This window comes from Artemia sp. Qi Xiang Cuo, chromosome 1, assembly GCF_049724085.1.
Source record: "Artemia sp. Qi Xiang Cuo chromosome 1, ASM4972408v1, whole genome shotgun sequence".
NCBI classification, from domain to species: domain Eukaryota; kingdom Metazoa; phylum Arthropoda; class Branchiopoda; order Anostraca; family Artemiidae; genus Artemia; species Artemia sp. Qi Xiang Cuo.
In genome coordinates this window covers 104,801,810-104,818,579 of record NC_142794.1, presented here as the reverse complement: position 1 = coordinate 104,818,579, position 16,770 = coordinate 104,801,810, and the positions used below count along the sequence as shown (strand labels likewise).

Genomic DNA, 16,770 nt, shown 5'->3' with positions numbered 1-16,770 from the left:
ACTCTAAGCTAAGACTCTAAGCTAAAAAACTCTAAATTCTTAACTAAAACTTAACAAAACTAGAACTCTAAATTAAACTCTAAGCTATGACTCTAAGCTAAAACTCTAAACTCTTAACTAAAACTAAACTAAACTAGAACTCTAACAAAAACTCTAAGCTAAGACTCTAAACTTTTAACTAAAACTAAACCAAACTAAAACTCTAACAAAAACTCTAAGCTAAAACTTGAAACTCTTATCTAAAACATAACCAAACTACAACTTTAAGTAAAATTCTAAGCTATGACTCTAAGCTAAAACTATATACTCTTAACTAAAACTAAACTAGAACTTCAACAAAAACTCTAAGCTAGGACTCTAAGCTAAAACTCTAAACTCTTAACTAAAACTAAACTAAACTAGAACTCTAACTAAAACTCTAAGCTAAGTCTCTAAGGTAAAACTCTAAACTCTGAACTAAAACTAAACTAGACTAGAACTCTAACTAAGACTCTAAGCTATGACTCTATGCTAAAACTCTAAACTCTTAACTAAACTAAACTAGAACTCTAACAAAAACTCTAAGCTAAAACTCGAAACTCTTATCTAAAACCTAACCAAACTACAATTTTAAGTAAAATTCTAAGCTATGACTCTAAGCTAAAACTCTAAATTCTTAACTGTAACTAAACTAAACTAGAACTCTAAATTAAACTCTAAGCGAAGACTCTAAGCTAAAAACACTAAACTATTGACAAAAGATTAATTAAACTAGAGCTCTAACAAAAGCTCGAGACTAAGACTCTAAGTTAAAAAACTATAAACTTTTAAGTAAAAATAAACCAAATTATAACTCTAAACTAAGTTTCTAAGGTAAAATTTCAAACTTTTACCTATCGCTGAACTAAACTATAACTATAACAAAAACTCTAAGCTAGGACTATAAGGTAAAACTCTAAACTCTTAACTAAAACTAAACTAAACTATAACTTCAACAAAACTCTAAGCTAAGACTCTAAGCTAAAACACTAAATACTTAAATAAAAATAAACTAAACTATAACTCCAACAAAACCTCTAAGCCAAGACTCTTAGCTAAAAACTCTAAACTCTTAACTAAAACTAAACTAAACTAAAACTCTAAGCTAAGACTCTAAGGTAAATCTCCAAACTCTTAACTACGTCTAAACTAAACTAGAACTCTAACAAAACTCTAAGCTAAGACTCTAAGCTAAAACTCTAAACTCTTAACTATTACTAAACCAAACTACAACTTTAAGTAAAATTCTAAGCTATGACTCTAAGATAAAACTCTAAACTCTTAACTAAAACTAAACTAGAACTTTAACAAAACTCTAAGCTAGGACTCTAAGCTAAAAACTCTAAACTCTTAACTAAAACTAAACTAAACTAGAACTCTAGCAAAAGCTCTAAGCTAAGACTTCAAGCTAAAATTCTAAACTCTTAACTAAAACTAAACTAAACTAGAACTCTAACTAAAACTCTGATTTATGACTCTAAGGTAAAACACTAAACTCTTAACTAAAACTAAACTAGAACTCTAACAAAAATTCTAAGCTAAGACTCTAAGCTAGAAAACTCTAAACTCTTAACTAAAACTAAACTAAACTAGAACTCTAACAAAAACTCTAAGGTAAGACTCTAAGCTAAAAAACTCTAAACTCTTAACTAAAACTAAACTGAACTAAAACTCTAAGCTAAGTCTCTATGGTAAAACTCCAAACTCTTAACTATATCTAAACTAAAGTAGAACTCTAACAAAAACTCTAAGCTAAAGCTCTAAACTCTCAACTATTACTAAACTAAACTTCAACTCTAAAAAAAACTTTAAGCTAAGACTCTAAGCTAAAACTCTAAACTATTAACTAAAACTAAACTAAACTAGAACTTCAACAAAAACTCTAAGCTAAGACTCTAAGCTAAAAACTCTAAACTCTTAACTAAAACTAAACTAAACTAGAACTGTAACAAAAACTCTAAGCTAAGACTCTAAGCTAAAATTCTAAACTCTTAACTAAAACTAAACTAGAACTCAATATAAAACTCTAAGCTAAGACTCTAAGGTAAAACACCAAACTCTTAACTAAAACTAAACTAAACTAGAACTCTAACAAAAACTCTAAGCTAAAAACTAAACTCTTAACTAAAACTAAACTAAACTGAAACTCTAAGCTAAGTCTCTAAGGTAAAACTCCAAACTCTTAACTCTAAGCTAAAAAATCTAAACTCTTAACTAAAACTAAAATAAAGTAGAGCTCTAGCAAAAACTCTAAGCTAAGACTCTAAGCTAAAACTCTAAAATCTTAACAAAAACTAAACTAAACTAGAACTCTAAAAAAGACTCTAAGCTATGGCTATAAGGTAAAACTCTAAACTCTTAACTAAAACTAAACTAAACTAGAACTCTAACAAAAACTCTAATCTAATACTCTAAGATAAAACACTAAACTCTTAACTAAAACTAAACTAAACTAAAACTCTAAGCTAAGTCTCTATGGTAAAACTCCAAACTCATAACTATATGTAAACTAAACTCAAACTCTAACAAAAACTCTAAGCTAAGACTCTAAGCTAAAACTCTAAACTCTTAACTATTACTAAACTAAACTTCAACTCTAACAAAAACTCTAAGGTAAAACTCTAAACAATTAACTAAAACTAAACTAAACTAGAATTTCAACAAAAACTCTAAGCTAAGACTCTAAGCTAAAACTCTAAATTCTTAACTAAAACTAAAATAAACTAGAACTCTAACAAAAACTCTAAGCTAAAACTCTAAGCTAAAATTCTAAACTCTTAACCAGAACTAAACTAAACTAGAACTCTAACTGAAACTCAAAGGTGAAAAAATCAAACTCTTAACTAAAATTAAACAAAACTAGAACTCTAACAAAAACTCTAAGCTAAGATTCTAAGCTAAAAAACTCTAAACTCTTAACTAAAACTAAACTAAAACTCTAAGCTAAGACTCTAAGGTAAAACTCTAAACTCTTAACTATTACTAAACTAAGCTTCAACTCTAACAAAAACTCTAAGCTAAGACTCTAAGCTAAAACTCTAAACTCTTAACTATTACTAAACTAAACTTCAACTCTAACAAAAACTCTAAGCTAAGACTCTAAGCTAAAACTCTAAACTATTAAGTAAAACTAAAATAAACTAGAACCCTAACAAAAACTCAAAGATAAAACGTCAAACTCTTAACTAAAATTAAACTAAACTAGAACTCTAACTAAAACTCTAAGCTAAGACTGTAAGGTAAAACTCAAAACTCTTAACTAAAAATAAACTAAATTAGAACTCTAACAAAACTCTAAGCTAACACTCGAAACTCTTATCTAAAACTTAAACAAACTACAACTTTAAGCAAAATTCTAAGCTATGACTCTAAGCTAAAACTCTAAATTCTGAACTGTATCTAAACTAAACTAGAACTCTGAATAAAACTCTAAGCTAAGACTCTAAGCTAAAACTCTAAACTGTTAACTAAAACTAAACTAAACTAGAACTCTAACAAAAACTCTAAGCTAAGACTCTAAGCTAAAAACTCTATACTTTTAACTAAAACTAAACCAAACTAAAACTCTAAGCTAAGTCTCTAAGGTAAAACTTAAAACTCTTACCTATAACTAAGGTGTGGGTGGAAAGGATGGGTATTTCAATTTGTAAAATGGGTTTAGGAGGGACATTAAGAAAAAACTTGTTCTGAAATGTCTTTGAAAAGTATTGCTTGGTGTTGGAGCATTCAAAAAAGCAGTATAGTAAAGTTGTTGGTGAAAAGGGTGGGTACTTCAACTTGTAAAATGGGTTTAGGATGGATATTAAGAAAATAACTTGTTCTGAAAAGATATAATAAAGGCATAAAAAATTATTAAAAAATGGGGGCTCAGGGGCCTTTGGGGCGCCGTAGAGGGCCTTTGGGGACCGGGGGAGGGCCTTTGGGGGTCTGGGGGCCCTTTGGGAGCCTGGGAAACCTTTGAGGACCGGGGGCTTCCTTCGGGGTTGGGGTAGGGGGATCGAAACCCTTTAGGGTGGGGGTAGAGGACCTCACGACACTGTTAAAATACAACTTGTGTATTATAACGACCACAGAGTTTCACCCTTAAATTCTCTTCTAAAACATCTTGTAAAAACATCTTTTAAAATGTCTCTAACTGTTTCGCCGAAATAATTCCCTAAAATTTCTAAGCCGGTTTCGCCCAAATAATCCCTAAACGTAATTTCAGCGAGTTCCTTTTTTGGCATCCCTGTGCTGTCACATTTGAAATTACTAAGAAACCCTTTCAAGCGCTAATAACTTCATCGCTAAGATCACAACATTCGCTCGGAAACAATTCTGTTTGGAAACAACAAATTAATTCCCCTTTTCGTAAATCAATAATTCCCCTTAGAAACAACAAATTAATTCCCCTTTCTTGAATCAATAATTCCCCTTAGAAAAAAACAAATTAATTCCCCTTTCGTGACATATCAATCAATCTTGACATCACCTGTCAGACATTATTAAACTTCGCTTGGAAATAATTTGATTAATGATTGACAGTACCTGTCAGACATTATTAAACTTTGCCCGGAAACAATTTGATTAATGACTGGTTTTCTATTGCTGGATCATAACATTCTCCCCTAGCAGGCACTTGGCCAAAAACAACCCTGGAGAAAGAGGTCGATTACGCAATCATTCTCCCTAATGACTCTAGGCCCATATAAGGAGTCCCCCCCGGAGCTCATGAGGCATCTCTACTTATAGTATTGGTTATTGGGAAGTATACAGACGTTTTACGGGTTTTTTTTCTGGTAGGGGTGGGGGTGAATCGGGGGTTATGTGGGAGGATCTTTCCATGAAGGAACTTTTCATGGGGGAAGGAACATTGCTATGAAGGGGACGCCGGATTTCCCAGCATTATTTAAAAAAAGGTCAGAAATTAAATATGAAAAAAACAAGTTTTTCAACGGAAAGTAAGCAGCAACATCAAAACTTAAAACAAACAGAAAATATTTCATATATGATTGGGTTCGCCCCCTAGTCAATACCTCGCTCTTTAAGCCAAAGATTTTTTTGAGTACTCTCATAAGAGATATTTATTCTAATTAACGGCCTTTTTGATTAAGGGGTCAATTTTAAAGAATTTGAACAAAATTCGAACTTTAGCTTAAAGAGCAAGGTATTGACTTGGGGGTGAACCCCCTAATATACGTATTAAAATTATATGAATATAGAAGTTCGTTACGTAAGTTACGTATATATATTACTAATAAAAACGTTCGTAAATAAAATTAAACAAGTTTCGAGGAAGCCATTTAACCAAATAAAATTAAAATGAAAATGCAAATCTTGTTTCAATTATTTATGTACGGTGAACCAAAATCAAAACCTGTATTAACTCAAAAACGTTCAAAAATTAAATAAAAAAAACAAGTTTCTTTAGCTGAAAGTAAGGAACGACGTTAAAACTTAAAACGAACAGAAATTATTGCGTATATGAAAGGGGCTGTCCCTTCATCAACGCCTCGCTCTTTATGCTAAAGTTTGACTTTCTCACAACTCTATTTTTTTTAACAATAAATTGTAATTGAAATATTTCTCCCTTTCCTATTTTGATTTAGCTTCAAATTTCTTCTCGTTTCACATGGGTGTGAAACGAGGGCACATGCCCTAGATTGTCATTTTGAGGTTTGATGAAATTCATTTGTCAATTATTTAAACATCATATTTGCCCTTTCCTCTTAATTGTTCTCACTCAGTGCAGCTTAGGCCACGCCCAGTTCGTTTGTGTTTCAGTTATTTTACCTGTTAATTGAACTTTGTTAATACTTATCATTTATTTTTTTCAAATACTACCAGTCATTAAATGCCGTTAATTGTTGGTTGACCAATTTCCACGCCATATACGTAAATCAATCATTCAGTACCCATTAAGTCTAGTCCAATTAGGTAATGATGTTGAAAATATTCATAAGCATCTAAAAAGTGGCATTGATGAACAATAATTAGCATCTTTCTTGCTAATGAATATGGAAATTGTGGGTGGGGGAGGCCGAAAAAAATATAAGGAAATTATATATATATGGTATATACGCAAGGATTCAATTAAAAAAGGGAATGGCGAAAATTAGCTAATTTTGTGAGTAGAGTCTATTGTCAAAAGGGTGTCAATATCTTTTGAAAACCTCAGAGTATTACGTTGGAAAATCAGGGTATATTTTTGGGGATGCTAAGCTAAATAAAAAAAAAAAAACTGCCTTTAGTTTTATCCATACGGCGTAGCTGTGATATGTCACAAACGGCCAATGATATTAAATTGAAATTGAGCGTTGTTAAGCAGGAAATCGAACTAAATCAAATTGCTTTATGTGCATTCAATGTTGTATCTTTAATATATCAAGACATTTAAAAGGAAACAAGGTGACATTTTTAGGCAAGACCGTATCTGGCAAGGAAGGGGGTTGTTACCAGGTTCGATCCCCTACCGAACCCCCCTCCCTCACTAGAAATTGATGTCCAACACATACAGAAGTAGCAAGTATGTGTAAATACATATGTAGTAACATTCGTATAAACAGACTTTATCTGTGTTTTGTGTAGTTTTTTTGTAAACCCTCCCTCCCCAAACAAAATTCTGTAATTTTTTTACCTTTTATAAATTTAATATATCCAAAATTATTAAGACTTTCATGAATGACTTAGTATTTATATTGCACCTTAATTAACATTCATTTGTTCTTTTTTTCAGTAGTCTTGGCTATGGTGGAGATTTTGTTTTTATCCTTTTTTTATGTCACGAGATTTAAAAACACATGGTTTGAAATAAAGATTGTTTTGATTAAAGCGAAAATTATGTTCTGGTCATGTTGAAGGCACAGAGGGGGAGCGTTACCCAATTCCTCTTTGTGGCAGTTTCTGCTCATTTTGACTTTGACTTGGTTATTTATTCTAATTTATTTTCTTTTTGGGTTTCTTTGTATCTATTGTTTAGGATTTATGATAGTTTTCTGCCTGAAGGATTATTTGAATTTATTTCTGATCATTTTTGGTTTAATGTAGCAATTTACTTTTCTTAGAGAAACCTCTTTTGTGAAAAATATTTTTGAAATTAATCGTAATACAAACATCATAAGCAGCGCAATAGCGCTGCCTAAGTAAAGAACGATGTTGGCACAATGTATTATTTATTTTTCCATACCAGGGCACTTGGTATCGAAGGAGTTGTCGTAAAAACTTTGAAAAGGGCTTGTTCGATTGAAAATTGGAATGGCTAGTGCGTTTTTTAATAGTAGAAAGTGATTGGAAGGCAACTAACACCCCTGCTACACCCACCATTTCCCCAAACACATCCAATCAAAAATTTTAGACAGCCATTTTGTTCAGCGTAGTTGAATTCCAGATAAAAATTATGTTTTTGAGGAGGACACTCCCCCACAGTCATCATGGCAAGTGTTATAAGTTATGGCCTGGGGGACATAAGATTTTTATAGAAAGCGTTGTCGTAGAAACTTAAAGAAGACTCATTTGATTGGAAATTAAAAGGGCTAGTGCCCTTTTTAATAGTTGAAAGTGATTGGAGGGCAACTAATCCCCCTCCCACCCCATCTTTTCCCCAAACACATCCAATCAAAATTTTGAGATAGCCAATTTGTTTAACGTAGTTGAAAGTTCTGGAAATTAGGTCTTCGAGGATGACAACTCCCCCACAGCCCTCAGGGCAAGGATTGTAAGTTATGCCTGGGGGTATATAAGGTTTTTATAGAAAGTGTCATCGTAAGAGCTTGAAAAGGGGCTCATTCGACTGGAAATTCAAAGGGCTTGTGACCATTTTAATAGTTGAAAGTAATTGGAGGGCAACTAACCCCCCCTCTCACGCCCACCAATCTTCCAAACACATGCACTTGAAATTTTGAAATATTCATTTTATTCAACGTAGTTGAAAGTTTTGGAAATTAGGTCTTTGAGGATGATAACCCCCTTAGAGCCCTCAGGGCAAGGGTTGTAAGTTATGCCCTGGGGGCATATAAGGTTTTTATAGAAAGCGTTGTCGTAGTAGTTGAAAGTTCTGAAAATTATGTCTTTGATGATGACAAACCATCCAAACCACTCAGGGCAAGGGTTGAAAGTTATGCCCTGGGGGCATATAAGGTTTTTATAGAAAGCGTTTTAGTAGAAACTTCCAAAAGGGCTCATTCGATTGGATATTGGACACCCACCATTTCCCCAAACACATCCAATCAAAATTTTGAGATAGCATTTTCGTTCAACGTAGTTGAAGGTTCTGAAAACTAGGTCTTTGAGGATGACAACCCCCCAAAGTCCTCAGGGCAAGGGTTGTAAGTTATGCCCTGGGGGTATACAAGGTTTTTATAGAAAGCGTTGTCGTACAAACTTAAAAAATGGATCATTCGATTGGAAATTGAAATGGCTAGTGCCCTTTTTAATAGTTGAAAGTAATTGGAGGGCAACTAACCGATCAGAGGGTGCATACCCCCCCCCCATGCTCATCATTTCCCCAAACACTTCCGATCAACATTTTGATATAGCAATTTTGTTGAACGTAGTTGAAGGGTCCGGAAATTATGTTTTTGAGTATGACACTCCCCCCATAGCCCTCAGGGCTAAGGTTATAAGTTATGCCCTGGGGGTATATAATGTCATATAAAAAGTGTTGTCGTAAAAACTCCAAATAGGGCTCCTTCGATTGGAAATTGAGAGGACTATTGCCCTTTTTAATAGTCGAAAGTAATCAGAGGTAGAATAGCCCCCCCCCCCCACGCCCATCATTTCCCCAAACATTTCCGATCAATATTTTGATATGGCCATTTTGTTCATCGTAGTTGAAAGGTCTAAAAATTATGTCTTCGAAGGTAACAACCCTCCACCCATACCGCTCAGGACAACGTAAATTATGCCTTTGGGGCATTTAACGTTTTAATGGAAAGTTTTTTCGTAGAAGCTACAAAAAGGGCTAATTCAATTGGAAATTGAGAAGACTATTACGTTTTTTATTAGTCATAAGTGATCAAAGGGCAATTGTCTCCTTCCACGCCTATCATTTCCCAAACCACTTCTAATCAAATTTTGATATAGCCATTTTGTTAATCCTATCAGAAAGGTCTGGAAATTATGTCTTTTAGGATAACAAATCTCCCATTCCTCGGGACAAGGGTTTTAATTTATGCCCTGGGGACATATTGGCTTCTTTTAGAAAATGTGGTCATACAAACTTCAAAGGGGGCTCATTGGATTGGTAATCAGACGCTCTAGAGCTGTGTTTAAGAGTCAAAGTGATCAGAGAGCATTTACTCTCTCCCCCCCTACACACATGTCATATTGTCCCGAAATGTGTCTAATAGAAATTTTGAGGTAGCCATTCTATTCAAAATAGTCTAAATATCATATAACAAGGCTTTTGGGGTTGAAACAAACCCCAGAGGTTAGAGGCAAGGGTTGCAAGTGATGCCCAGAGGCTATTAAAGGTCTTTATGGAAGGGATTGTTGTTTAACTTCAAAAGACGCTCAGTCTTTTTCCCTGAAAAAGACTATGTCAATAAAAACGAATAGAAATTAATCAAAAAAATCTTTTTGCACAAAATAAGTTTTTCAAAAAAAGTAAAGAACTTCATTAAACCAAAAATTAACAAAAATTGAATCAAATAATCTACCAAGCATGCAACTACCATAAATCAGTTTCGATAAACAAATGAAACCCGAAACAAACAGAAATTAAAATAAGTCAAACTCAAAACGAGTAGAAGTTAATCTGAGTAGGGTTCTAAACCCTATGATTTCTAAAAGCCAGAATATAATTTTTACTTTACTGAAAAATAATCAAATGTATTTACTGGAAAAAATGTGCGTTGTCAGTTTAATACACCTATGCTCATATTTATTCCTTAAAATCTCAATTAATTTTTTTATTTCTTAAAGCTGTAAGAGTGAAAACATTTAAAAGAATATTTTTCAGGAAAGTACAAGTTATATTCTGGCTTTTAGAAAGCATAGGGTTTAGAAGTCTACTCAGATTAATTTTTGCTCGTTTTGAGTTTGACTTATTTTAATTTCTGTTTGTTTTGGGTTTCATTTATTTATTGATACTGATTTGTGGTAGTTGTTTGCTTGGTAGATTATTTGATTCTATTTTTGGTTTAATGGAGTTCTTTATTTTTTTTTAAAAACTTATTTTGTGCAAAAAGTTTTTTTGATTAATTGTTAGAAAAGCCGTAACAAGGATGAACCAAAGTAATAAAAATATTTTGCTGTTGGGCGAAGATTCAAAAAAGGTGAACGACGCTAGTAGTGATATGTAGAACATTTAGCACTTGTATGATATACGCCCTACCTAATGTACTTCTAATATGTTTATCTGACACTCAATCCTAATGAAATATACAAAAGTAGGATAAAAATGTAATTCTTTGAAAAAAAAGGCTATATATTTGCACATTAGGGGGGGGGTAAATTATAGTGGTTCTGCATGTCTAATGAGTTAGGTACAATTATTCTACATATTATGGATTAAGAATTGTTTTCTAACTCCACACTGTCCAAATACTTTACCCCCCCCCTAATGTGCAAATATATAGCCAAAATTATATAGTTTCCATCTATTCTGTTACTTCTCTTCATCTTGTCTCCTCACGCTAAGCTGAATGAAACTAACGAAAGAAAAGCGGTTTTATAGTGCGTCAATGAATGAACAACTTGAGCGGTAGGGTGTTCATCATACAAGTACCGAGCACTTTTCCATTTTCTTGTCTATTCCATTACTGAAAAATCTAAAGGTTCAGAATATTGAATATAGATTATTAGCTCTTGGAAGCTGATTTTTAAAATTTAAAGAGACTAATAAAAGAGAGGATTATCATCTTAATCACAAATAAAGACAAATCGAAACCTGATACGTTCCATTTATGTATAAGCATCCCAGAGTGTAGAATCGTTATTGCACCAATTAAGATGGGGCTTTAATTAAGCCAATAAAAATATTTATGTAGTAATTACTCTCAATTTATATTTTGACAGGACTTGTCATATAAGGAAAGACATTGGCATGAAGCCTGCTTCCTGTGCTTCAAATGCCGAGTTTCTTTAGTCGATAAGCAGTTTGGATCAAAGGCAGAGAAGATCTATTGTGGACCCTGTTATGACGCCCAGTTCGCTACGCGCTGTGACGCCTGTGGTGAAGTCTTTCGTGCCGGTAAGCTTCAACTACTAAATAAGTCTTACATATAGTTTTATTATAGAAATTATTTATTTTGAATAGTAAAAACACTACAATAGTATTCCAGTATTTATAATATTGAGCAGTTTCATAAATATTATGCAACAATATTAATGCAGTAAAAGTATTATATTTATAGCAATAAATTTTCATAATAATATTTTATTTCTACAGCGTGTACAAAATGAAATATGCAAACGGAATGAAATATGAAAAAGTAAAGGGGAAAAATGAAAAATGGTAACACTAACAACAAAAACACTTAGGCTACTAAGATATTACACTCCTCAATTACTTACACTGCGCCATCAAATTCGTAGTATTTTTGCAATTCTTTTTGAATCTGTCTACTGGCGGGTCCATTTTCAAGAGATGTCAACAATTTCGCACCGACTCAACATAAATTGACTGCGAGTTTAAATTGGTTGGCACTTGAAGGAAATACTTAAAAAAAAAAAAAAATAAAGATCTGATTATTGTTCGATAAAGTAAAAAGAGTAAAGCGATAATTTTACAGCCTTCCCAAGGTCATCTTATGGCGCTAGCCTTTTAAATGAGGAAGCAGCCTCTAAGATTTTTCAACCTTTATCAAACAGTTCGTGGTAACAAACTGTAAGTAGCCTAAGGAGCGACGAAGCTCAATAGTAAACGAAACCCTAAAAAACAAAATTTTGGTTCTAATAGATACATTAGAAGAGTCCTAATGTTATAGCTCTATAAGAAAATCATCTTCTGTCATTCTGAATTGCAACAAGAACTGATAAAAAAAGAAGAGATATACGGCACATAGAGGATTGTGTGTCCTTGTGAAGGTACAAGATAGGACAATTCTGGCTGCACCATTTGATTCCTCATGCTTAGTTTACCCATGACACATACATAACATATTTTCGACCAAAATGGCATATGCCGCACTTTTAATTATCACAGCCGACTATAGTGGCAAAATTTTCTGTATAAGTCTAGATCAAAGTTTATTGAAAAGGAAATATTAAGAAGACGATTCGTACTTCATAATGTGCAGAATAATTGTAGCTAACACATTTTGACTGCAGCTCCCCTATACTGTACCCTCAACAACCCCTAATGTGGGTATACAGCCCAAATTATATGTTTACCATAAATTGTGCCAACACATTTCTCTTGTTGCAACATAATTTTTTTTTATATTATTATCATTATTCTCATTGCACCCGTAAATTGGAGTAACTGGACGAAACAAGAACTAGAAAAACAAGGGCGAAGGGTGGTGGAATGTATTTGAAGTATATAATTCGGGCTATATATTTTAATATTAGGGGTTGGGGTTAAAGTTTACTGCAGCTGTAGTCAAAATATGTTAACTACGATTATTCTGCATATCTTTCCTTTTCAATAGTTCCTAATCAAGTCCTATACCAAGTTCCCCCTCTCTGACCACTTTTGACGGACTATACCCCTTTCTAATTTAATATATACTTAGTAAATCATTTATTGACTGCTCGGAATCATATTTAGTGTTAGCTGATACTTTATACGATACCATAAATATCAATGCATAAAATTAATGTATTCATGGGTGGATATTCTTGAAAAGTATTGATACTTTCTGCATAGAAATATTACCTTTTGTCTAAAGTTTTCTTGCAAGGGGAGTCACAGGTTCTTCCCATAGAAATATTTTCGTTTTTTTTTCGTTGGCGGGATGCTCTCACTGCAAATAGTAAAATAGCTCACAGCCCAATAAACAAAAAAAAAAACTACAAAGAAATACAACTCATATTTTCCTTGAAGTCTAAATATACATTGTTCAAAATACGGTCGTGTCATTTACCAATTTCATTAAATACCTCAATTTCAGGAAAGCTGCTTGCAGATTTCATTCAAGTTTTTGCAAAGCATATTGCCCACTTTCAACACTGAAATTCAGGATATTAAAACACTGTTGCAGGGGCGGATCCAGGATTTTTTTTTGGGGGGAGGGGGCAAAGGTTGATCCGATAAACTTGCGTTAGGAGGAAGTTTAATTAACGCAAACTTGTGTTAATTAAGTAAATTACACAACTTTAGACTACGGTAGGGGGGCACGCGCCCCCTTGCCCCCTGGATCCGCCACTGCACTGTTGACAACTCATAGCTGATCATTTAACAGAATTAATCGGTACCGCGCTAACGAACTATGAACCCGATTAAAAAAAGTGAAGAAATTACAAACACGTATGCCATCTACTTGAAAACAGTAGCTGTCATGTAAAACAATAATTGAATTTATTTGTGTATTTATTTGAAGATGCGCGGTAGGAAATACAAACTCTGTAACAACCAATTTCTTATATTTTATTTTTAAGTTTGCTCCCGTGGCGGAAGATTGTAGATATTGGGGCTCATCTGTAGTGAAGCTTGGCCATATCTGCTGTTTATTGTCTTTACTAAACCCCAAAGGATATATCTCACTGTTTTACCAAAATGATCCATTGTACTATTATAGCAAGCTCTCATCTGGTGGTCATATTTGTAAAAGTGTATTTGTTTGTCGTAAGGTAGGGGAGACGGACTCTAACTTGGGCAGAAACTTATCCAGTGCCACTATCTGAAATGAGCGCCTAAAACGATGTATAGGTACAATAGATATATATTAAAGTAAAACCTCATTTATTTTCAAAACAGATTTGTTTTCATTTTTTAATTTGAGAAAAAAAAAATCTGCTGCTATGCATAGTTCAAAAACTTGCTTTTTGCTCTCTTGCCATATTATAAAGATAGTACATTAACCCAGGCATACAGCTGATAAAATCCTCTTATCAGCTGTTTGAACATAAAGTATAAATATGTAATATGTACCGAGGTGTGGTCTCATAAAAGCTTGGCAGCCTGAGATTAATGGCGAAATATAGAAGTTTCTAATTCTGGAAATTGAATTAATCAATGAAAGCAAAAATCTTTGTTGAATACTTTTGGTAATTTAAGTGTCTTTACTTTGGAAAATAAGCCCAATGTGTTTAACTAGCACTTCAGCGCTATGTGGTATTTTCTTTATGTATGGAGCAAGAAGCGTCCTTGTACAGGGTTGGATTTAAGAACGTGACTGCCAGCAACATTCGATCCATTGAACTATTTTTTGCGTGATCTCAACATTACTTGAAGGATATTTTAGACTATATTATTGATAAATCTATTACAAACTGACTTGGCAGTACCTCATCAGCCAAAAAATTCTCCTCTAGTAATAATGATTACCTGTCCTACTTAGATAGGTTTACAAATTTCATGATTTTTGTACATGCAGAATTTGTATACCTTTTAATTTTTAACTTAGTCACCATTGAACATCCACCGTGTTTTATTCCGTACAGCTTGATTAATAAAACTATTTAGAAGTTTCAGCATGTCGTGTAAGTTTCAAACTAATGCCCACGTGGCCCATTTATATTTAACACAACTGTCGCTTATATGTGCTGTCAAAGGGATGACACTCCTTCTTACATCGCATAATTTTTTATCTTTCCAAAACCATGCTACGATTGGCTCAATTTTGCATGGTCTAAAAATTGTGTTTTAACTAATCTTATCAATAAGCAATTTAAGCAGTCTGCTGAAAAGAACAATTTTCCCCAGGAAATTTGCTAATATGATAACCTGAGAAGATCTGCAGAAAACGGAAAGAAGTTTTCTTCACCGTAAAACATATTGGCACAGAAATGTCGCCCCCTTTGATGTCGATATTACTAGATGGCATTAGCTATATTATGCTGGTCTGAGTGAAGCACATGGGTTTCATCTCTTAACAATTTTTTACACTCTGTTTAAAGTTTGAAGTGTTGTAACTTTAAGACTGAACAGTATCCAGTATGTAAGGAAGAGATATAGTAAGCATATGATAAGTGCTTTATCCATTTTTCTTGATTACCTTTTTTAATCTTAGATATTTTCAGCCACAAACATGGGCGCCCATAAGCTGAATTCCAGGGGGGGGCAAACTTCGTCTAATTGCTACTTTTAATGCTATATAATACAAATCTCAGAAAAAAAATATAAAAATAAGGCAGCATCATTCAGCCAGGGGGGGGCACGATCCCCCCCCCCTGCCCCCCCATATGGGCGCCCATGGCCACAAAGCCTACTGAGGAATTTGAAAATCAACGTTTTATTATAAAAAAGCATAGATTGCTAGACCCAAATTTCAATAGCTTGGGATTAATTTTTACAAATTATCGCTCTGCTGATGAGTACCTTATGCGATCTTAAGTATATCTAAGTTTAATTTTGTAATTAATATAAAATTTAACAAAGTAAAGTTTTAACTGGATATGCAATAACAAATTTTCTTCGTTCTTGTACATTTCTCTCTGTAGGATGAAATTCTTTTTTGAAATTCTTCTTCTAATGTCTCTGAAAGGACTTTTCCACTAAAAGACAATCCATCACTGTTCTCCACAAGCTCTTCTGGGTATTCAATATTATCAACCTAAAAATTTAAAGAAGCATTTAGATAGAGAGATTGTAAGTGAGAGAGACAGGGAGAGAGAGAGAGAGGGAGATTGAGAAGAGAAATATGGGGGGGGGGGTGAGAGAAAGAGAGGTGATGGTGTTAGTCTTGCCTTTTCTGCCTTTTTTAAATTTTCAGCCAAGTACCGTATCAGGGTTCTATAATCTAAGTTGTCCCAGTGAAAACATTGGCACAAAACACTATTAACAACATATTGCAGTGCCAAGCCGCCTGGGGTCAACACAGTTACGCACGCTCTTCCTCTATCCCAATTTATTCAAGTCCTCTTTGTTTACACCATCCTAAGAAGTTTCCATTTCCCTTAAATAATTACTTATGACATCCTCCCATCTCATTTGGGGACGACATGCATTTCACTTGGTCCTACATCTTTAGATGGCAAGGAAGATCTTTTGCAATCTTTTATAATCTGTGGCACCAATTCATGGAATTATTTGGGGGGAACAAGGGTCAAAATATAAAGTGATTTTCAGATTTAAAATAATTACCGAGTACATGTGCCAGAGCATTTAATTTTGTTGTTTTTTTCTATTATAAATCTAGGGGGGAGGCAACTGCCTCTGTCACAACTGGTGCCACTGTAACCTGAAAGGAACTTATTAGCTGGTTCTTGGTAAAAGTTATTCAGGCTGTAGGGGTTCAGGTATATTACAGTCCTTCTTAGCCTTATAATGACAAAAAAAAAAAAAAAAAAAAAAAAAAAAAAAAAAAAAAATGAATAGTTTAGAACCTGGTTTAATTTAATTTTTGTATTTTAGTCTGAAGCTTTAAAAAATGAAAGATGATGATGTTAATTTTTCAAAAATATTTGCCATAGAACATAATAATTTATTTCAAAAACAACAGTTCATTTTAACCTGGTTGATGAGAATTGTCATATAGATGGTGATTGTAAATAGGAAGAAAGAGGACACAGTAGGCAGGGGAATATATACCAGGTACCCTTTCAGCATACGTTTACTATCTCGAAAGAAATACGCAGGGAGATTCCTTAGTAGTTTTCAGACAAAAGTGAATTCAGCAAATATTCAGCTAAACAAAAGTTTGCATTTAGCTTGCTTTATTGCTTTTG

At 33.5% G+C, this 16,770-nt stretch overlaps 1 protein-coding gene across 3 annotated transcripts in view; it reads left to right on the top strand.

Annotated features, from left to right (window-relative positions):
- The window catches only part of Lmpt (four and a half LIM domains protein limpet), a 277,526-nt gene that overhangs the window by 234,120 nt on the left and 26,636 nt on the right, over positions 1-16,770 (top strand). For all 3 annotated transcript variants that reach the window (XM_089088396.1, XM_089088406.1, XM_089088414.1), the window contains one exon: positions 11,014-11,188. In XM_089088396.1, coding sequence (XP_088944522.1) covers positions 11,014-11,188 — 175 coding nt within the window. The remainder of the gene's footprint in view (positions 1-11,013; positions 11,189-16,770) is intronic.